The sequence below is a fragment of the Brachyhypopomus gauderio genome, chromosome 1, assembly GCF_052324685.1.
Source record: "Brachyhypopomus gauderio isolate BG-103 chromosome 1, BGAUD_0.2, whole genome shotgun sequence".
NCBI lineage: Eukaryota > Metazoa > Chordata > Actinopteri > Gymnotiformes > Hypopomidae > Brachyhypopomus > Brachyhypopomus gauderio.
The window spans coordinates 33,128,519-33,152,774 of NC_135211.1; the positions used below are offsets into that span (position 1 = coordinate 33,128,519).

General features: G+C 44.4%; 1 protein-coding gene across 3 annotated transcripts in view; it reads right to left on the reverse strand.

Moving 5' to 3' along the window:
- LOC143518154 (protein eyes shut homolog) overlaps positions 1-24,256 on the reverse strand; it is a 64,311-nt gene that overhangs the window by 33,111 nt on the left and 6,944 nt on the right. The window contains exons 3-4 of one of the 3 annotated variants that reach the window (XM_077010637.1): positions 16,110-16,268; positions 10,245-10,395 (exon numbers count right to left, since the gene is read on the reverse strand). In XM_077010637.1, coding sequence (XP_076866752.1) covers positions 10,245-10,395; positions 16,110-16,146 — 188 coding nt within the window. In that variant the 5' untranslated portion in view covers positions 16,147-16,268. Of the gene's footprint in view, positions 1-9,977; positions 10,053-10,244; positions 10,396-16,109; positions 20,292-24,256 lie in introns of those variants that run through there. The other 2 variants (XM_077010641.1, XM_077010645.1) reach the window with 2 other exon arrangements.

Genomic DNA, 24,256 nt, shown 5'->3' on the forward strand with positions numbered 1-24,256 from the left:
CTCACACAGGCAAGAGACTGTGAGCTAATGCTGAGCCGTTTGGTCTCCCTCGCGTAAAACGGGAGAAAACCCGAGCAACAGCTCAGCGGGAAGGAGACGAGAAGGAGACGGGGGTGAGAAGAAGTGGATATTTAATCATATCCGCCAGGGACTTGAAAGTTCATCTGTAATAAAGGAGAGAAAGCCATGATGTGGAATGTACTCTCCCATGCTTGTTGACCTTTGCCACAGTGTGAATGGAAATTACTCCCTCTCTGTCACACACACACACACACACACACACACACACACACACACACACACACCGGGCTGGAAGAGAGCAGGCATGCCACACAACACGCCGATCCCAGCTTGCTGTTAATCTGTTACTGTTAACCAGATGTGGCCCTACAGCCGCACACGCCGTTTCTGCCGGCACCGTCATTCCCACCGGCAGCAGCAAATCGGCGCTGCTCAGTCCCCGAGGTCCGTTCCTGTCCTCCACGGACGTCTCTCTCTCCGTCAAAGCAGTTCACTGTTTATGCTGAAATGTCTGCTGCGCATGCACGTTCGCAACCTTCTCGATTCATATACGTTCCGCTTTGCATCGGAGCGTGACGGCAATGACTGACATTACCGACACCACGAGCGATCAAGAAGTTGTTTCAGAAGTGCTGGGCCTTTCCATTCAAAATGCTTAATGCCCTTTAAGCTAAATTACGGCTTTGCAAGTGCTCGACTTGACTGAGTAATTGATGTGATTTTTGAAACAGCTACCAAAAAGTGACAGGATTGCCAAGCTTTGAAAAGGTGACACAACCTTGTTTCAACTGAGAGCTGTAACACACCTGAGTACAAGTTCTGTTTAAAACAGTGATTGGTGACTTTGTGGTGTTTTGCAATGGGTAATGGCTGTACAATAATATGTACTGTACGTCTTAAGCCATAGACCCAAAGGTCAAACTTTCACAGCATGAGTTGATTAAGCTGCAAACCTGCTGGTTAGGAAACAGATTTCAAACATGCAACAAGCTGTTATAATTTGTCCTTTGTTTAAGACAAGGACATTGTTATGAATGCAGTATTTGTAATGCTTCCTCGTGAACATAATTTTTTATCTTCGCTCGGACAACTGGCGGGGATGGAGGTCTCTTGTGTTTAAGGTTGCTGCTTTTCACTGTTGCCAAGTCCTGTTTGTGTCATATTGTAGTTTTGGATTAAAGCTATGAAAATAAAAATTCCCCTCCTGTATTGTGTATCCAAAACCTTAATATAATAAATAACAATTTTATTCACAATTTTGCATTTTTCTTGGCAGGAATAATACCAAATTATACATTTTTGATACAGCTTTTTATATACATGCATGTTGTAAATCTACACCCCTGATTCAGGACGTTCTAGATCTTAATGCGTTCACCTGTCAGTCAGTCAGTGGGTGGTCCCACACATGAAAATGAGCATACACTGGACCTTCTGGTATCTAATGGTTTAACTGTTACTATTAGTGAAATTAGTTTGTTTGTCATTTCCCTGTTATATTTACCATGCCACTTTGTCTTGGGGATAAAATTAGTAATACTCCAGGCTTTGTGTATGTGTGCACAATTGCTCCATTAACGGTAGCACAGTTCTCTGCTGCTTTAAAGGTGTTGCATTTTTTGGAAGGGTACCTCAGTTCTGAGTGAAGAGCTTTTATTTTATTTTATTTTACCAAGTTTGACTCGGTCTGTATTAATATTTTAGACTTTGTTGCTCTGTTCAGGGAAAAAAAAAACACATTAAATCAGTAAAGCAGCCTTGGTTAAGCAATGCTACCCATGCTCTTAGAAGAATATACAGACTAGCTGAGAAGAAAGGGGGGAAAGATAGGCTTCATGTCTCCCCGAGTTTTCCACAGGAGTGTTTGCTAAACTACCAGAAAAAGTCTCTGTATATTTCTAACTGAGACGCTAATAGCTCTCACAGGCCCCAGGTTTTTTTTATGTCCTTAACTGTATTGTAAAACCTGGCGATACTGATGCTGTACTCCATCGTCTATTTCTTGCTTTCATATTTTGTCGATAAAATTGACACAATTTTATCATCTAGCTTACATTCAGCTCCTGATGCCTCTGTCCCTCCTGTGTGTCGTTTCCGTTTCAGGCGTTGGCTGCATTGGTCGTTTGCCATGTAAAGCCCACCTCCTGTCCGTCGGACGGCATCCTCCCGCCCTGTTCCTTTGGAGGGGGTTCTGGTATTGCGGGGAGTAATATTCTTGCCTTGATAAACAAGTTGCTCACGACAGGCTGTGTTGCAGCTGCGTTTAAACATGCCCCACTACTGCAGTACAACCTTTTATTTAAAAAAATATTTAAAATCTTTGGACCATTCCGTTCTTTCTAACTAGGGACAGATCTCCAAGTAACCTTTAATTTCAAAGGGCTTAGAGAAAGCTGTATTTATTAAAATAAAAGCATTCACAGCTGAATTTTTAATGGTTTTAAAAACATTTCACAGCACTGAAGCTGTTCTTTTAAGGTTCATAATGATTTATTAAAATGTTGATTCTGAGGGTTATTTTATATTGGTATTGTTGCAACTCATGGCTTTGGACACAGCTCGACACTGGCAATCACGCAACCTTACTATCTCGTCTTGAGCAAGGTATTTGGGATGATAGTGTATATTGGTGAGGATTCTTCATCCACTCGCTCACTCAGTCGTGGGGTTCCCTAGGTTCAATCTTGGGTCCAATTTTTTATTGTTTTATATGTGTTCATTATGGTCTTAAAATACAATCTCACTCCATCGTTATGCTGACAATGCACACATATCTCATTTTCAACTCTGAATCTGCCTGCTCATTACAGTGTTTGAATGATATAAAAGGATGGATGAATCTAAACTGTCTCAGTATGAATGAAACTAAAACTGATGTAGTTATGTTCGGACAACCTGATCTTTTGAACAACAAGCATGTAACATCTCTTGGTCCTATTACCTGCCAGAAGAGATCATTTGGAAAGAAATTAGGGGTGACTGCTGATGGCTCTGTTGTAAAAATACTCTCTTTCTGCTAAGAGTTTTAGCTAGGATAAAGGTTCATTTCTTTTAATGATTTTAAAAAGGTAATTCATGCTTTTATCTCTCCTGAGACAGATTACTGTAATTCTTTACACATGGGTGAGGATCAGCTGTCTCTCCGTCTCTATTCTTCAAAACATTGCAGTGTCTTAACCAGGAGAAGGAAATACGATTCAATACTGCCAGCCCTGGTGTTTCCTCACTGGCTTCCAGTGAAATTTAGGATTTTACAATGTCACTGCAGTTTTTAAGCCTGGAATGACACAGTTCCTTGCAGGGATTTTGCAGGTTCATTTTCTGTTGAAAGCTCCTACATCTGCCAGACTGACACTTGTGGAGATGTCCAGGTCTAAGCTGGAGCAGAGGTGTTACTGTCTTTGCCTTCGCTGCCCTGACTGTTTGGAAAACTTGCTTTTCCATATTAGGATGGCTAAATCTTTAGATATTTTATTAAGTCAATGCTGAAGACACATCTCTCTATTTTGGCACTGTAGCAGTTGTAACTATTTTACAGTGTTATTTTTTCCAGATCTAGCTTTTACTGTTATGATGGTTATAATACCAACCCTAAGCCTAATTGTAATATTAAACCTTTACAGCACTTTGGTTAACATTTCTAAAAAATATAAATACTAATTTGAAAAATACAGATATGGCCTTTTGTCAGTGGCAGATGTTTTGATGTTACTTCTAAATGAATATTTGATTACTTACAATGGAAAACTAAGGAAAAGAAAAAAACAAAAAAAAACTCAACCCACACTTGGTATAAATCTATAAATCATACTTGCAAACTATTCTTAATATTCTCAAGATTCTTCAGATATTTCAACATGTTGGCTATGGCATTCTTCCCTGTTACCTAAATGACATCTCACGAATAACAATTAACTGGCACGAAATCCATGAGAATGTGCCACTGTGCTTTGATGCTTCACAGTTTACGCACAAGCAAGAATCCTCCAGTGTGAGACTGTCAGTCATCTCTAAAAAGGGGAACTGTAGAAGACACCGTGATAAAAATGAACGATGCAGATGCAACACTTTCTTTGTCAGGCAGTTATTATGCGGGCGAGTGATCTGGACTGGAACTCTGAAAGTCGGTCCTTCACTTCGCGGCGACGATGCAATAATTCTAATGGTCTTGTTTATGACCTATGACACCTGAAGCACCAGGGGTCATGTTTTTTGGGGTCTGGAGCATTATCAGGGGACTTATCATACAGCATCACAGTGCTGAGTCTAGTGAGGGCTTACTTTCACACTGACACACTTATGACAGTATGGCAAAATGCAGGCCGCAAATATCTTTGTGTCATATGACAATATTCCTTAGTCATTCTTGGACAATTTACAAGGTAGATATGACAAGACTACGATGAACGAATGAATGAGTTTCCAGACCAATCACATTAGACCGCTTGCCTCCAGACCAATTACGTTAGACTGTGTGCTTCCAGACCAGTAACGTTCGACTGTGTGCCAACGGTCTCCTGACCAGTCTCACATCAAGATGTTCCAGGTTATGCATGTCGTTCGGTGTTTTGGTGAATCACATTTGCCACGTAATCCAACAAAAATCTTTTTCAACATACTTTATGGTAATAAACCAACTCTCTCTGTCCCTCTCTCTCCCTTTCCAGCATGCACACGCGCACAGAAACTGTGACTTAAAGGAGTTCACGTCCACAGTGGCAGCTTCTGCCACTACAGGGTCCATATCATGGCTGTTCAAGCATGTTGGATGATATCGCTGTAATTGAGCACTCTGAGAATGGAGGATATATCCAGCCCCCTTTATCTTCCCCCGAGAAACCAGGAACTTCAGCAGTCTGGTCCTACGTGGAGACACACTAATGGTACCGGACCGCAAAACTCTGAGCGTGACCATTTCTCGGTACTGAAGCGCTAACAGTTACGTTGAAATAGGAAAGCAGAATGTAGTTCAGGCAAACAGCTGGGTTTAAGATTGTATTTCTGTGAAAAACACGGCACAGAAGGGAGAGTCTCCCAGCTGCACTCAGAACTACCACCTAGACAACCAGGACGGGAGTAATGTTCCAGCTAAGCAGAGGCATTTTGAAATGATGAAAAAAAAAGCCACAATGCAAAACTCAGACTTACAATCTCCATAAAATGTTCAAATTTTGAAGGGCATGGAATCTGCTGACGATGATCCTCTGATTATGGCCTTTGACGACTAGGTTTTTAGACATGTGGTAGCCTCTTTGGCCAAGGAAAATATACATGTAGGCAAAGGCTGAGGGAAGGGACACACAACTCAACACAAATCAAATTCATTAAGGGACGTGCTGTCTATAAGCACTGGAACACTTGTGATGTAATCACATACACACATGCACGCACACACACGCATTTACTTGTGCCTTTCCATGACTCACCAGAGTGCACAGACTGAGTAATAAGACCGCTGGGTGAGTGATATGCCCCAAGATCACAATCATTTCACTCAATAATGATAAATTAACATCACCGTGTATTATAACGTGATGCCATAAGAGAAATTCCATTTAAAGCCATTTATCAAGGCAGTGGGAGATGTTACATCCACACAGGATGCAAACACACGAAAAAAAAGCATACCGATGTCCTCTTGTTCTAGCCATCGAAGTAAATATCAAAAACTTTCTGAAGGAAACACAAAGTCTTCAAACACAAAGTTAATTTTTATTGCATTAATGTATATTTGCATTCACACTTTATTGTATTACATTCTTATCCAAAATAAGGCCTTCATATCCCTGACAACTATCAATGTTTCCTGACTATCTGCTCATCTTTTAATCATTGTTCAAATATGTTAGATGGATACATGCATTAGATATTTTACAAAAAGTGTTTAAGCATGCAGCTACACTCTACTGTGTCAGCGTTTTCTCTCGTGTTTACCATGCTTTTAAAGTTCTTGGCTCTATAATACTGGTCATGCCTGCAAGACTCATTTGTATGCACCTACAGACATTTACTCAAGTTAATGCTGTCAATACGTGCAGGTGAGGTTTATGTCACAGATTTGTTCAACCGCTGTCTGGTTTGATCTGTCTATATTAGGTTTTCATATACAGAGAACATTTTCTGGCAGGCAGTTTAATGAAAGAGACTTAGCCTACATCCCAACCTTGCACCAGCATTAGGTATGAAACAGCCGAAGGGGCCTCGTCATGTTTTGTACTTTACTGGGGAGTTCTTCAACAGTCTTGGTGTTCCGAGTTGTCCATAATGGCTCTGGTGTCCAATTTGATGGATATATATACTCACGAAGGGTAAATCAGAGAGACGTGAGGGGAACAAGCGGGTCCATGCTCACGTTCCAGCGAGATGAAGTCATGCTGAGAGACGGAAAATATCCAAGAGAGAAATACCCACAAGCTCGAGCCACAACAATTTAGCACCTCTGCACAGATCTAACGTAATTAGGCCAATTTTCCAATTTTCTGTTATCAGAGGGAGTGTAAATTTACAATCTAATTTAATAATTTCAGCTAATCAGTCACATCAAAGTGACTCATTCATTTGACTTTTTAAATGGATCTTGTGAAAACTGCCATAGATACAGTTACTCTCCTAGTATTTCATAAGAAGTGATACTGCAGGCAAGCTATTGTGCTAGTATTCTCATCCTTGTGCACCAGAGACTAAAAACCCCTTTTAAAGATCACCTGCTACATCTCATCTCATGGAAGGAAATGCCTTTTTCAGCTTTTTTTAAGCATCTGTGACTCACAAACCCATTAAAATTAGTACATTGATGATAGACCAAGATCACAAATCTTTTTTTTTCCTCTTTAAAACATCACTAGAGTTTTCATGGGCACAGTTTGAAAGACCAAGCCTTCTAGTCCTCCTCTGTGACTTGGTGTTAAAGGGAGGCTTTCAGGAGAGGCCGATTTAGCACTTGACCTTTGACTCTTTCAAACCATCGAGCATTCTCAGCCAGAAAATATTTGTCTGACCTGTTAACCTACTACAGAGAGGGATGTATGGCAAAGATTTAGCCAGGCATTTCACAGCAAAGAGATGCTGGAGTTATCCATGCACAATACGTCAAAAAGGCGCATGACGTCGCAATTAAAGTCATTACTTTCTGACCATATGACTTTTAGTCACTCATTTACAATACCAAAAAATCTGTTCATTTAGCAAAGCATTAAGAGCTATGTACCTCGCCTTTGATAGAGTAAATCAGCTACAAGTCTGTTGCCTGGCAACCTCTGCTATTTCTGTGTGGAGGGTCACATTAAGGTCATTTAAACATATTATGCAATATAACTGTGGTGATGATAATGAAATAAATTTGTTCCAAGACAACAATAAGCCAGAAAAAATTCTAATTGATATTATTGCTAACCTACTGAAAAATGTCACAATTAGAAACATTTGCCAAGGCAAAACTCTGCAAACTAAATATTTTTTCCCCCTAAACAAAACTGTGGATATGTAATAAAACACAGTGGTGTTCCATAATGTCAGATATGACCACAAACTTCAAAGCGTGTTTAAAACCCAAATGAAATTAAGGATGACACAAATATGACCATCACAGCCACTCTGTGATGGTGGACCTTACACAAACCAAGGTACTCGCTCAAGTGCAGAGAAAACAGCATCACTTGAAGTTCACATGCAAGCACGAAGACACGCGTACACTCACACATTCTTCAACGTGGTTGAAAACTTCACCAATATATAAATAAATAAAAACGTCTGAAAAAAAAAACAAAAGAAAAAAAAGCAGCAGGGGGAAGAATATAATTTCTTCCCATTTTGCAAAAGGGGTGTTTTCTGTGCAACCCATACCTAGGGAAGTGCACTAAAGACAGTTTAGGACTCAATGTGTTGACAAATTGTTGATTGAGGATTATTATGCTTTCCAAGCAACCAGAAATAATGTGCTAATGTCCTTCTAGTCAATCACAAAAGCCTAAATATATGAACCATATATATTTACATATATGTGTAAATGTACGTAATTTTGATTTCAAAAGTGAGGGGACATGGATTCGTCGCTATTTAAATATTTGGTTTTAATCTTTGAAAAAGTGGGGGGGACATGCCCCCCCCAAATTACGTCCGTGATATGAACATATACCAGTGACTAATTTAAAACTGAAATTTATACAAGACCCAGACAAATAAGTGAACCAATATGTACCAGACAGACATGTTGCATGTTAATTCATGTTGAGGTAAAATGGTAAAAGCATCTTTAACTGTCTGCAAATACTTCTGCTGTGATGTTTTGGCCCTGGTCCTTAAGCACATTTGTTGTCGCATTTGTCTTAGCAACTGACTTTAGACCACGAGACGAGCCACAGAGAGACGTGGAGAAGTTATTCTTTAGACCACGAGACGAGCCACAGAGAGACGTGGAGATGTTATTCTTTAGACCACGAGACGAGCCACAGAGAGATGTGGAGATGTTATTCTTTAGACCATGAGACGAGCCACAGAGAGACGTGGAGATGTTATTCTTTAGACCACGAGACGAGCCACAGAGAGACGTGGAGATGTTATTCTTTAGACCACGAGACGAGCCAGAGAGACATGGAGATGTTATTCTTTAGACCACGAGACGAGATGTTATTCTTTGGAGATGTTATTCTTTTCAATTTGGTATGTTTCCCAGACACAAGGCTGCCTACCAAATCAAGAAGCTCACATGCAACACATGCACATTCCACAATGGCCGTCTCAATATCGCTGAACACTGGACGGACCCAAAAACTGTCCGTTTGTTAGATGACTAGTCTGTAGCCTTCCACCAACCCATGCGAATTGACCCCAGGACCCCGGGAAGTTTCCCCGCGTCCCGAGGAGTTTTCCCGTGGCTTGTCATTTCCTGCCAGTTAAATTTGTTGCGGAGCCTCGAAAAAACAAACGGTCCATACTACGCAAAAGTGTTTCACGGAAGAACTAGGCTCCCATTTACGAGCAGGAACATGTCTCTGCTGAGGAAGGTTTTGATGCTGATCAACATCTGCAGAGTCATGCAGGTGCAGCCCGTGAATCTAAAGCCTTCTGCAGGAGAAGGAGTGTTCACCTGTATACCAAGGTCTTCAGGAGAAGGAGTATTCACCTGTAAACCAAAGTCTTCAGGAGAAGGAATATTCACCTGTATACCAAGGTCTTCAGGAGAAGGAGTGTTCACCTGTATACCAAGGTCTTCAGGAGAAGGAGTATTCACCTGTAAACCAAAGTCTTCAGGAGAAGGAATATTCACCTGTATACCAAGGTCTTCAGGAGAAGGAGTATTCACCTGTATACCAAGGTCTTCAGGAGAAGGAGAGTTCACCTGTATACCAAGGTCTTCAGGAGAAGGAGTATTCACCTGTATACCAAGGTCTTCAGGCTTAATGCTAAGTGGAGGTTCATCCCCCCCCCCCCAATTCCTGAAGTGCACTGAAAAAAAATACCACATGACAGAGTCTCTCAGGTGCAAAACCCTGATTCTGTGAATTAGGCCAAACCACTGCTTACAACTTGGCCCAATTCATGCACATTAGAAGCAGGGACTTGGAGTAAATAAGGAGGGTGGATATTGTGTTGAGATGCAGCCGTCACCAACATGCATGCCGTTACCATACAAAAAAGCATGTATGAGAATGTTGGTGGTGGTGGGGGGGGGGGGGGGGGGGGGGGGGGGGGGGGGGGGGGGGCTTGGAGACCAATCATGAAGTCATGACTGCCTAGCAGCGGAGTCTGTTTCCCTGTTACCTGGCTTCCCCTGCGAGTGCAGCTTTGCCTCACCTCAGTGGGACCGTACCAAAGTGAGCTCGGCCCTTCGGAAGACACAAGATTGTCTTGGAAATGAACAGACGCTAGCAGAGACGCTTGCAGAGTGACGCGGGGGACGAGGCGGAGGGCCCGCTGGTTCCCTGCCACCGAGACTAATGGGGAAATGGTCTCCCTACCGTCTCACGCCTCCATCCTGGGGTACAACGCAGGAGGGTCTGCTCCCTCATTCGGATGGCTGGCGGGGTTTAGCGCTGGAGGGGTTTAAGCACTCACAAGTTTTAACGGAAGATGAAATGCATTTCTAACCTCAAACAGCTTGCTTGTAAATACTTCACGAACATCAGTTCTTTTTCACATCATAAACTTTCAGATAATACTGTATATATGTTTTAAAAAAAAAAGTAAATATATAGGTTAAAATAAAGAAATAGATCACAGCTCACCTCACTGTTATTGACATCATGGTGTTGTTTGTAACGTTCTCCCTGGCAAAGGCATTCAAGACGTGGACGGGACTGCAGCCCAATCTGGCAACCGGTTGGGCATCTTGGAGGAACATGTGGAGAAAGCGATGGCCGGAGTTCTTCTCCTGGGCTGAACGCACAGAGGAGACGGGGAGGGTTAACGGGTGCTCCACTTCATCCCACAGACACCACTTTAAAACGCTCCACGCCACCAACACCGCAGCTCAGAACTAGCTGGGCAGTGATGTTCTGACATTCCTAAATCACAGCAGCAGGATGGTCCTGATCACACCACCATCTTGCTCCTCAAACGGGCTAAAGGACAGGGTGATTATAAATGAATGAAAGCTAGTAGGCATGAATTATATGTTTCAGTAGCGAACCGTGACCATTATACCTGGGCCCGCTCCCATAGCCATCAACCCCCCCCCCCCCCCCCCACCCCCCACCCCCGTGCACGCGTGTGTGTGTATGTATGTATGTGCTGGTATGTGTACGTGTGTGTGTGCATGGGTATGCACATGTATGTAAACTGGACTGCTGCTATTACACAAGTTTACATAATCTTATTGCTGTTGCTGCCATTATGGGTCATAGTAATATTATTACTCATATATGCTCATAAATCTGTTGAATGATTTATGGATATATGTTGTTTTATATACATGTGCTGTCTTTGAGAGGAACCACATGGAATTGCAATGACAATAAAGTATTCTATTCTATTCTAAAATTAGCGCACCCAGAACCACTGCACATGTTGGTCTGTTCACCTCCAACGGTGAGGTTTGTTTGATGCATGAGCACAGCATGGACTAAAAGCACAAAACACCATAAACACCTCCTCAACCCCCACCTCATCCTACCCAGAAGATTTTGAAAAAACTGCAACAACGTACTCCTGAGTTCCTGACGGAAGTTTCAGACTAAATACACATCCATCAAAGTAAAAGGTCGGCGTTTGTGGTTGGTGCACCCATAGCATGCGCGAGCACGCTGAAACAGAGTCTAGGGCAACATCAAGGCCCAACAAGCCCTCTGTGCTTCAACAGGCCTGGCGTGCGCGTGCCTACGCAGCTCTGTAGAGGCGGGGCGGTCATCGGCGGCCAGCAGCGTGCGTGACTGCTACGGCCCGGGCGTTTTGGGTTTATGTTAATGCTGCTCGATGCTTCGCACGCCCTCTCATCCTCTCGTAAGCAGTCCCTGAGCTTGCCTCGCACCCCCGTCTCCCTACTGAAGTTTAAAGCTATGCGAGCGGTTTTCACAGTGATGTGATGGAACCTATGCACTGGGCATCAGTTCGCTAGCTCATTCTTGGCTGTTCAAATTCTAAAATTGGTGTACACACAGTGAAGAAAAAGAGCATATAATGTTTGTCCCAGGGGGATGGGACATGTCAGCGTGTCTCCAACTAAGGGCCAGGCCACTGCAGATTTGTACCGTTCACCTTGCTCTAACTGATCCACATCAATTAAATCAGCCACTGCTAATTTCCTGCTGAGTGGAGTCAAGTGTAATAAATCGGGGACAGTGCCCAGCTCTCTAGCACTGTGATCTGTAGTTCTGTGAACCTTGGGATTCGGCTTTGAAATACCAGTGCACGAGGCAGGCTGCGCGGTGAAAACATACCTCCTGTGGAATGACTCACCGGATGATTTTGCCTCTGAATGTGGCAGGCTAATTATACAGGGCCCGCATTGATATTCATCAACCATTACCAAGGGATCCATATTGATATTCATTAACCATTAATAAAACATCAAGCAGATGCATGTAAAATGTGGGACTATGGTTAAGGATACGCCGAGGTTACTGAAAAGTTCTCAGAACCGGCCAGAAGCAGAGGGGGTCCAGGCTAGATCGGGCCGAATCCGTGGCACCGCCAGTCATCTTCCCATCAGTGGTTGGTGCATTCCGGAAACAATCTACGTCCTCGAGGACGAGGCTGCTCTCCGTGACTCCGTTTTTGCCCCCCCCCCCCTTGCGAGGAAATGACGAATGACTTCTCGCTGTCCCGGCGGCTCGGTCCCCCTGCGCGGGACCTAACGGAGCGTTCGTCCTTTTTGTCAGCGCCCGTCAACTACGCCCCCCCCCCCCCGCCCCCGACATGCACGCCGCCTCCTAACAGCACGTCCCCCTCTGTGCCCATTGCTTCATTGCCATACTTCTCCACCCACCCGTCTGACAGACGCAGCCCTGCGGGAGCTGGGGCTCAGCTCTGGTGGGGAGGGCGGAGAGAGAGAGGAGGAGGGCAGGGATATGGGAGGAGGCGGATGGGGAGCGGGCTTAGCTTGCAGCTTTGCCTTGCGTCCTGGTTCTGATTCTGATGCACGTTTTGGGCTTGGCTACTGATCAACTTGGGAGCTCCACCCCTAACACTGCCTTGCATCTGTATTTGTCTTTCTACTGAATACAGGAGTGCATTTATTTATTTTAATATGAGTGGGCGTGTCTTGTGTGATCCTCATGAACCAATCCTGTTTAGTATTACAAATCACATTAGAATGCAAGGAGTAACAAGAAAGTTTTACTGCAGCCTGCTCAATAACGGTGCCAATTATTTCCTTCTTACTCTGTTAGCCAGAGACGGTCCCTTAAGGTCAAGATTTATAGTGGTCTACCATCTGCTAGAAAAAAATATATAACATTTTTGAGATTTTCATTAATATCAATACTGACACATATACTGAGCACAACATTAATTCGTTTGCTCATTCATCCATTTAACTCACTATTTTGCAAATTCATGTTTAGGTCACCACAGGGGAAAAGAGTTTCAGTACAAACCGAAATGCTGAATACGATAGCAAAGAGAAGATAGGAAAATAATGACAAGACAAGCTGAGTAAACCCCCCCACCACCCCCAAACGACCAATCCCAGACCACTAATCTATAAAGGGAATTCTTGAAGTTTCTGACAGCCAGTGACATGAGATAAACACTGTCAGATAGCCAATGGCAGGTGAGGTGTGCTCACACGGTTAATCTGACAGGGCAGGGGTAAAAATGACTTTGCGAACTTGACATCAAGAGCGATCTCATTCTGATAACATGGGCCCAAAAACATTCCATCTGCCATCTCAGATGTCAAAAACGTTGATGTGACTTGTCTTCTTAACGGGTTATTTAAATGTCAGATGATACCTGGAGCAGTTATTACTGTGGTTGATGTGGAATGTATTTTATTAATTTAAAGCGAAATTTCCATAATCTACACAGCACACTACTTTATATTCCTTAGAAGGGATACTACTGGTGTAATTCGGTCAGTAAAGCAGACATTAGTAGTTGTTTTGCTAAAGCTGACATCTTCAAAATACCAGTTCCAGGTTTCAGACCTACTGTTTTAGGCCTACTGTTGAAAGCCATTGAAGTTACAGATGAAAGTATTTAAAGCATTATTGTTACAGTTTTCTGGTTTGGTAGCACATTTGTTTCTGAGGAAACCTCCTTTAAGATACACCCGATCAAGAGCTTACTGCAAATTCTTTAACCCCAACAACAACATAATTAAAATCTAACTAACATGTAATTCATTTGTTGCTTGACTGATTGAAAAAACACAATTCCAATATCAAAACATTTGAAATACAGAATACTGTGTTCTAGATTAGATTCTAGATTAGTTAGATTATTAAATACTAACTGTAAATACTAATCTTCCTAGGTGTTCTGTGTCTGAATTCCAGGTAATTTCAGGTAATACGGATTGAGGGCAAATACAACAACCGGCGTATAGTAACTGCACACACCGCACAGAGAGTCTATAAACAACAACCGGTGTATAGGTACTGCATAGACTGCTTGTAAATAACTGGTGCATAGATGCATAAACTGCATAGACAGTCTGTAAACAACAGCCTGCACATAACAAGTCCCAGAACTCATCCAGCCCCCCCTTGTCACCCACGTCCCCTGCTTCTCAAGTTTGATCACACTTCTGTGCTGTTGGACTGACTACCTGATGTTAGACTGCTAACAATGATCCAAGGTTTCCCTTCCCTGCTGAATTTCTAACAATAGTACCTGCACAGGGTAACTGGTCAAACTGCAAAGAGAGTCTGTAAGGAACTGGTATATAGTAACTGCAGTAACAAGTAGCCCATTGTGACATCATTATGACATCATTTTATTAACATTTTATTACTAGCTGTTCCTCCTTACTACATTAATGTTGATCAAATTGTACCATTACATTTTTTTTTCCTTTTCAAAATGAAAATGTCTTCAAGCATTGCAATAATATTTTTCTTCTTCCCATGTTGCTCACTGATAAATACATACTGTAAGTCAATTTTGAATTTCAGAGATAACTAAATACCACAGTCACGACTTTGTTGCTCTAATATTACAACATGCACATTTTAAAAAATTGGTTTTATTCACTTTGGTATGTGAAGAAAGTACTGATGTGATTACAAATGAATCATAAGCATATTAGTAATTCATTATCATTTGACTACACACACAGGCACCTTTAGACATTTCTCTCATGTTACTAATAAAGACAAAACAAACCATTAGGAATTCTCTTCTCAATATGGTTTATGCAGGCCAAAGGGACTCATTTGGTGCGTGCATCATAATTGAGAAGCCTCATTTAAAGAGACTTGCCAATTATCTAACAGGATCCTCCATCAGATTAAATCTAAGCCACATCAGATATTCTTGTTTGGTGTGATTGATCGCACTGAGAGACATTCTGTAGGTCATTAACATGTCCAGAGTGACTTCCTCACTAATCAGATAAGCTATAGAAAGTGCATCTGTGTAATTTAGCACAGAGGATAGCTGTCAGACATACTGCTTCATAACTTAGTGGTGTGTGTGTGTGTGTGTGTGTGTGTGTGTGTGTGTGTGTGTGTGTGTGTGAGAGAGAGAGAGAGAGAGAGAGTATGCGCAAACATTTAAAATAGTACTGTTCAGTAAGTACTGCGCTACTTCGTATTTACAATTTGCTGCAACGTCGTTTTTGTATGACGTGAATTCAAACGTCTAATCGCCTTCCCATTGTTCACCAGTCTTCTCTGATGTTACAGTAGTTGTTGCCAGTTCCTGCCTGATTTCTGTGTCTTCTGTCATGCTACAGTTACTGAGCTGCTAGCATAAGGCTGCCATGTGCTTCTGTGTAACGTGTACCCCATCAGGATGACCCCCCCCCCCCCCCCCCCCGCCTCCCACATGTTATAAGATAACTGATGGTGCTTTGGGTGGTGGGGGTGGATCAGCGGTCTGTTTTAACAAGCAGAGAGAGAGAGTGAGAGGATGTAAGCGGCTCTTCCCAGCCAACTACAGAAGACAGCTAATGTCCTCACAGCCTTGAAGACGCGTCATTCTACCACCATGCCATGTCCGTGCGTGGCCAGGCTTGGGCCTTTCCCCAGTCTTCTAATGGCCATAAGCGTTTCCGGACTGCAATGCGGTGACTGCGAACAATCATAAAGAGGCCAGCATGTGGGTCCTGCTCTTCTGCAATGATTCAGAGGCTCTCTCCATTTCTTTCTTTTTTTTTATACCACTCAGGTGGTCACAGTAACGTATAGTCCATTATGAGTATGTCAGTGCTGTGAACCAAGAGTTACGCACAAATGCTTAATGAACGTTGTCTCTGTTGACCTTCTCAGCTTCACATTGTTGGTATCTCAGAGTGGTTTCTATAGCAAAATTAGATCAGGCTGTAGCCTTAAGTGTGTGTGTGTGTGTGTGTGTGTGTGTGTGTGTGTGTGTAATGCAACCGGAAAGGACAAAGACAACTGCAGAGCCTCTCTGTGACAAACGCTTGCAGACCGAGCTTAAAACACAAACGTGACTGAGCAGGAAGGCTCTGTTACCGTGACACTCACTGTAAAGTAAGGTTCCGTGGGAAGACTCCGTTCTCATCGTTAGGTAAACGTCGACTGCTTTCCCGCTAGACGATGTCTGGAAGCTCGTATCCAAAGACGTGAGGGGCTGGAGCTCCAAGAATGAATTACCGCTGAAGGAAGGGAAGTGGATGGAGGACTCTGAGAAAACCGAGAGGAAGACAGAGGAGAGGAATTAAAACAAGTCATACGCGCACATCAAATATTTACGTGTCTCATCGTGTGAAGTCATTCCTGTTAGTACTGAGGATTATTGGTGAAACTGCTGTTTTGGAATTTAATGTTGACACAGTGAAATTAAGCGTTGAGTACACAGCTAACATGCAATCAAGTGCACTGGCATGCATGCACACACACACACACACACACACACACACACACACACACACACACACACACACACACACACACACACACACACGCCTGTCCCATCCTCCAATTAGGTGCTGGCAATTAGGTCCCCAGCTGCGATCCCAAATCCAGGTAAAGGAGGCAGGGTCAAGCGTCCTCCCTGGCTGATGTCAACTTCCAACACTGCAGGAATGACCCGTGAGTTTTCACACAAAGGGGCAATGAATGCGGAGGCACTGGTGAGATGTCCTGGGATATGTCCCAGGATCGGAACTGGGTTACGTCTGCTGAATATGAAGCAGAGAGGCACGGCCACCTATACCCCGCCCCCTGGCACCTCCCTCACCCCCAAACTCCACCTTCAGCACTGCCTCCCACCCAATAATCTCCAGGCAGAAAGGAGCAGAAATTAGATTTTTCTTAGTCATTTCGAGGAGAAAAAAAATAAAAAATAAAAAAAACACTAGGTAGCGGACCAAAACGAGGCAGAAATTTGCATAATGCGTTGCATTTTGCAGATCCGAAAAGCCGGGACCTGCTGAAGGGCCCGCCGGGTCACCTGGCAGCGTGGGAAGGTGTTCTTGCGCACACCCTCATGACCGTGACATCAGTTCTGGTGACAAATTGGTTTTCCCCCCCTCAACATTACCGCACATGAAGTTGCGCTACAGGTGAACCCCTCGTGCACAATGAGCAGTGATGGCGGGAAGCAGCTGAGTGAAGGTGCGGGAGAAATATGAGTGGTGGGAGTGGCCGAAGCATCGGAATCCCTGCTTGTTATGGATGGCGGTTAGACGACGCTCTGACCACAAACAATCCATCACCTTGCAAATAACGAGATCGAAAGCACCGTGTCCTTTCTAATTTCCTGAGGAGAGAACACGACGCCTCACCGACCCTTTGCCCTTCAGAATCTCCATCAATATGATACAGGGGATGAGGGTGCTCGGTACCACATACTGTGATTAAAGCACCGATGGCAGTGGAACTGATCGATAAAGCATTAGTCTTTATAATGCATTGCAGCCAAGGAACGGCGGACGTAAACAAGCAAATTAAAGTTTTTCTACCTTTCTATGAAAGAAAGAGTATATTAGCATCAAATTCACCAATTTAGTAACAGAGTAAAACAAACACCATCTCAAGGTTAGTTGAAAAGCATGTCAGCGATTAATTCAACGCACAATGGAAATAAGCACCTTGAATCTCTGTGGTTCTATGCTCTGGGTGTTGTGGAGTGTCGCAGGCATTTTTGTGGGGCTCACAGTGCGGGCGAGACCACCTGGCTTCAGGAGGAAGAATTCTCCACGCTGGCACCACAGGGCCAGCAATTCTATATTATGCATTAATCCATCAACCAAAAATGACAATTTAATGCTTTTTGTTTAGAACTTCCCTTGGTGTCATTCTTAGCAGGCGGAAGCAATGAATCTGCACTTTTTCAGGTTTAAAAGTAATGGAAAAAAACCTCCCAACAAAACAATACAAAAAACCCAGTATACGTGTGTGTGTGTGTGATCTTATTTTTCAGCAGGCTACATCTTGACCGCCCAAGCTGAAATGGTCCTCAGCTCTCAGCACAGAGCAGTAAAAGCCATTAGCTTAAGTCTCATGTAGTGCACTATACAGCGACTGAGCAACCATTTCAGATTACGGCTAAGTCTTTTCCACACAATACAGAGCAGCACTCAAGTAACCCCATCTTCACGGCAGCCCCTGGTGACCAAGAGTGTGGATGCAGGGACGGGGGGGTTGGGGGGGTGAGACACCTTCCCCCACAGGCCACTAGGTAATCCTTGGAGGAGGGAAAGCGTGGGGTGGGGGAGGTAATGATCAAGACGACAAAGAATCAGGATGATTTCCCCCCACTCGTGCTCTGCTAGCTACCCCAATCCAGCTGTGGTGATGTGTATTATACTAGATCTCTAATCAGGAGTTTTAGAAAAAGAACATTATAGGTCAGTGATATGCATGGAAATTGCCTAGATGAGCAGGGATTATATAATTATATAGGTCCTGACCTCACCTAACAATCATCGTACTGATGGTTGTGAAGATCACTCTCAGAACATACCATGGATTGTGTTAGCAGAACTATGACTTTACCCCCTGACCCATAAAAGATGATTTAGTTAAGCTGTAACTTGTCTATTGCAAAAACGTACTCAAACATTTTATTATTACGCTTTCAATTCCTACTGCAACTAGCAAACATGTTGTGGGCTTGATTCATAATGATCTTGGTTTCAGAAAAAATACTAAAAACAAGTATTAGTATTTTTAAAAATTGTTTTTGTACATTTTAAGTGGTTCATCTGAAACAGAAATTTTCTGTTCTGTTCCATACTGCCCTGTAATGTTCCATAGTTCTGTTCCATACTGCCCTGTAATGTTCCATAGTTCTGTGCTGTTCTGTTCCATACTGCCCTGTAATGTTCCATAGTTCTGTGCTGTTCTGTCCTATTTTTCGTTGGTGCTAAGGTCACTAGTGCTAAGGTCACTAGTGCTAAGGTCAGCTCTCAAGCAACTATGTTAGGTTAAATCTCACTTTTACTGAAGCCTCCACATCCTGTTGGTCCCAGCACTATTGGTGGTGTTGAGGGAACAGTTGCCAATGCCCCATCAACACAAGTACAATTACCTTCATGAGGCGTGTTTCAGGTGCAACTTTTCACATGATTGAACATAATTAGTGGCACTATCAACAGTGTTCACTTATCAGTCGGTCATTTAGCAGTAAGCCCCATGAATGCACAGATTTTCAACATGAACAGTCCATGGAACAATGTTGGTTTTCCTTCACAATAAACTAATGCTACAGTATGAAAATCATGAATAAAATATTAAATCACAACTATATGTGGGTTATTGCAATCATATTTCACCAAAATGTGAATGTTCGCTTAAAGCAACAATACTAAAATGTTCCCCCGGTAATGTATTTTTGGGTGATCAGGCAAATAGTTCCTAAGTCTTCTTTGCCTAAGTGCACATCAAGTGTTCATTGAGTGCACAGTGCCTTAGTAGACAAGCTGGACATGCAAACTAATACAGTGAAGTGTGCGAATGTTAAAGTAGGAGTGGATCAAGTGTACATAATGGGACCAAGCCATTGACATGTTCTGCTTTCTTTAAGTGTATAAAGGGGGGAAATGTAGCAATGAACAGAGGACACTAGAAGAGACTTCTTAGCTAGTGCTAAATCAGCATTAGCATAGAACATCATCGCCTCGCTGTCATTCTGGTTGGCCTGTGTCCAGGCTCACAGATCCTTTCAATAAGGCACGATTTCCTATAGCTCAGCAAGGGGGGCGGAGGGGGCGGACCTTCCCAGTACCAGGGGTGGAGGGGGGATACGGAGCATGAGATAAGCAGAGATAAGATCCGGCCAGATACACACAAGAGAGGCAAAGCAAACACGGCACCTCCGGGCCTGGTGATTAAAGGGCATGATTGGGCACGGGCGTCAGCATCAGCTTGGAGCTCGACAACGCACGAGCTCGCTCCCTAAATCACGCGCCATCAAAGTGCCGGCGGCGAAATCAACGCAACCAGCCTTCGCCTCTTAATACCTTAATCGCCACGTCCCAAGTTCACGCCGTAATTAGTCGCTCGCTCGTTCCGATCTGCCGAAGCGAAGACCTCTCGCAAACGGAGGCTAATGGATTTCGCTAATTAGGCCCAGTTTGGCGAGGGGAGCTTTCCAAGGCAGGCGCTGGCACAGGCCCGGCCCAATTAGACCACACCGGGAGTCACCTGCGAGGATTTCTCCAAACGTCGCCGCCTGTCCAGCCGCTCGTTAATGCGGGTCAAGTTGTGTGTCCCACCCCCCCACCCCCCTACCCCGCGAAGGGCAAACGTCAACATCTGTGCGGTGGCAGCGGAGGAGGGGCAAATTTGTCGCGTCTGGCGCAGAACCTCAAAGGAATAAAAAAATAAATAAACAAATACTTTAAATAAATAAATAAACAACCCAGCCTGCCTGCATGGTAATGTGATATTTCCCATGGGGGATGACAAATGAGGCAGACCCCAAATATAGCACCCCCGCTGTTTCTCGCAGTGCCCAGAGAGACAAATAGCATTTCGGTGAATTACTTAATTATCTACAAATTAGCACTTTGAGAATAAATAGCAGAGGTGTCTGGGAATGGGGCGCGGAAGCGTGAGTGGAGTGCTGCCCGCATGTTCTCAAGGGGAGGGGGGGGTGTCACGGTATGGCCTCTCGTCCTGTTGATGAAGCACCATCTTGGTGTGAGGCTGTTTACATCTCAGTGTTTGGAGGAACGTGATGGACGAAGATGGTTCAAGTATTTTAAGATGCCAAAGAGTAGTATGTTAAAGACTCAAAAATGGCTGGTGGTCAAAGTTTCTGCTCATTTTTTTTACTAAAGGTTTGCAAATTATTTGAGATGTTATTGGATGAAGCAGTAGCTGATGAGCCTGGTAGATCAGGAGCTTTCCCAAGACAAATGCACAATGGAGAAAAAGCCAGGATGACTAAATGAAGGGAACTGCTGAAATGGATGAATTACGTAGACCGGAGCCCTTTCACCTACAGGGAAACAGTGGGTGCTGGAGATTCGCTGAAATCCTGCTGGGCAGTGCTCTCAGAGAAATACTGTACTATATGCATTTTACTAATAACCCTGACACACGGCTTAGGCCGGGGTATTAGTCTTAAAGCAAACGGCGCGTCTTTGCCCCCCACACGCCTCCCTATGGAGTCCGGGATTCGACCAAGCCGTGGAAAATTCCCGGGGAGCCGAAAAGGGAGTGGCATTTCATCTTGTGCGGCGGTGTGACATAAGCCTCGCTGCTGACGCGGAACTTTCCGGCACGGCGCCCTCGTGCTGGAGAAATGAGGAACGGAAGCAGGGGGGGAACGAGCGCTGACGGGGATTTCCGCAGTTGATTCTCCCAGCTTTCCCACGAACACCGGTCCCCTCGCACTCACGGAACTAACGCAGAGCGGCTCGCCACCCACTTTCACATGTTCGCAGATCGATCCACTCACATTCCACCAGCCACCTTAGATTAAGCAACAACTTAGAATAAATCCTTATCATAATTACATACAGACATAGTATGTATGACACAGAATTATTTCTAAAATGATATGCAAGGGATTATGACTTAAATCTCAGACCACAGAACGTGAAATGACAAATATTAAGACTAATCTGAACTCGCAAACATTTAAGGGGGGATATAGCAAGAACTAATGCCATCATATATTGAGGCTTAAATGCTTGAAGTAATATGGTCACCCCCCCTCCCATCTATTCAACCCAAATTGCTCAATCAAAGCAGGTGTGTTAAGGATAAACATGCTCATTTCTCTTGGCGCATGTGCATATAAAGCTCGCCTGCTTTATCGACAGCTCGCAGAACCTCCGTGGTATATTGTGGCCGTAAAGCATAAAACCCTTTAATGCTCTGTGAAGCGGGAGTGTTTGGAAAAAGACGTGAAATAATGGGTTGCACTGTGGGAAGTCATATGCTAGCGGAATGAATCAGACATAATACTTCTGCCCTCTGACAGAAAAGCACGCGTCTCTGCTCTTTAACTGCAGAGCGATTCTGCTTGAAGACCCGGTTGCACGGAAATGAGCTGCATGTCATCTTCAATGAGCATCAGAAATGCAATACAATTTATTGTGTGTGTGTGTGTGTGTGTGTGTGTGGGGAGGGGGCTGAATCTGTGCGTGTGCACATGCATGCGTGTAGAAGACATCTCTGGCCTGCTCACTGTGGTGTATGGCATATGGCACGCTGTTACAGCCGCCCTAATTCAGTCAGCCCACGCTGGCAACATCATTCCCAGCCTGCCCATGTGACGGCAAGTCTCCTCCCCACGCAGGGGGTTGGGGGGTTTGGGGGGGGGGTTGACGTGGGTGCACGTGCGGCCGTCGGCATTCGTCACGCTTGTGGCTAGCGGGGGAAAGCTCGGGCTGACGCGAGGCGCCGGCAAGTCCAGATGGCGCGCCGTGCCAGGGCGCACGTGGAGGTTACGGCACAGGACGCGGCCGCACGTGTGTCTTCCTCCTCCAGCCGGGGGGACCCATGGATCATTGGGGGGGGGGGGCTACGTGGCCAGCCTTGGCCCTGTTGAGAGAGCTGGGGGGAAATAAAGGGACAGGTGTGTTCCATATTGGAGGGTCAGCATTAACTTCTACACATAAGGCCTCTACTCACCCGCACGTGCTCCTGCAGACGGCCGTCATGCCCGGCAATAAAAACGCTTGTGCACCGGCTGGCAGGACGATCGATTTTTCAGGTTTCAACATCGAAGGGATTTAACGCAGTGGCAGAAACCATCAGCTCCAGTGCGACAGCGCCCACTCAGGAAGGGGGTGGGGGCAGTTGGACTTTTTTGGGGCGCAGACGAAGAAGTTGAGGACCCACTCCCTCGGCGGAGGACAGAGAATCGGGCTTGTGGAAGAAAGCGTAGAAGAAAGCTCGTGGAAGAAAGCCCTGACGGCAGCACATGGATGGACGTGCTCATCAGAGCCATTTGTTCCCAAACCACCTCACCCGAGACGCGGTCACCCGACACCAAAATGCAGTACTTCATTTGCGTTAGCGAATGAGCTCCTGTGTATTCATGCACGTATTTGGCAACATAATTTACCATCACTACGCACCTATTCCTAATGTCTTTTCAATTGAACGCACCAGAGCACATGCAGCTTTAACAGAGTCGCTTATTAAACATGTTTATATTGCTTGCAATCTATTGTGGAGCTCAGGGGATCTTATAGCCATGTTCAGGGGGAGAAAAAGTGGTGGTGCTGACCAAACGCAAACACATTCCAAGCTATGCACCATCAAACCAGCCTTAATAGTTCATTGATGCAGCCTATTAACACCAGAGCTCTTCTGAACCCAAGCAAAAATAGAACCCACTCACAGGCAAAAGGATTAAAGATTTTTAATTAATTTGTAACCAGTTACTTTTCAGTGCCAGACGCGAATGCAGTTGGGGCTCAGCAAATGAGCTCTGTACCTGGGCATTGGCTTATCGACATGGACACCAAACTAGCAAGTCAGCAGGAGAAGTGTGGGGCCCTAGCGGGGGGGATTGTGGGTAATGGGTAGGGGCAGGATGAAAAAACACAATCGCTGGAGCCAGTTTGTTGGGTGGGGACAGCGGCTCTGTGGGTGCCACCGCCACACAGGTACATCCGCTTGGGTGAGGTGAGGACGAATCACGCCACTGCAGGGAAGATTATTGGTGCGTCGTTCCGAAACAGAAAAGACCTTCCTACTTCGTTTTGTCTGGACATGACGGCGTCACACTTTGGCCTGATTAATTATCGACGTAACGATGGTATAAATAAAAACACAAATACTGAATCAGGAGCTATGTGGCATGAAGTGTTTTTAATGCTAACATTTATCAGCCATCGGACCAAATGTTACATGTGTAATCTGGATCGTAATTGGGTAAAGTTGGTATCTCATCATGGGTACAATATCATGGGGCCTTCATGAACTGAAGTGCCGCAATTAGCATCATCCTCCGATGGACAAGGTCGATTGGCTGATAAATTGAGCCCAGTTATTCTCTCTGGACTGCCTTTCTTGGCACAGTGGAGTTTTAATCAGATCTTTCAGTTTAAAAAGAGCATTTGTTGCAGTTCCAGTAATTGCCTGCCAAATCACATCTGTAGTTTCTCTATGTAACCGCATCACAAAAACTTTGCATAGTCTGGATGATTTCACAAAAGTCAGCCCTTGCAGAACAGTGTGATACTCAAAGCCATTACTATTAA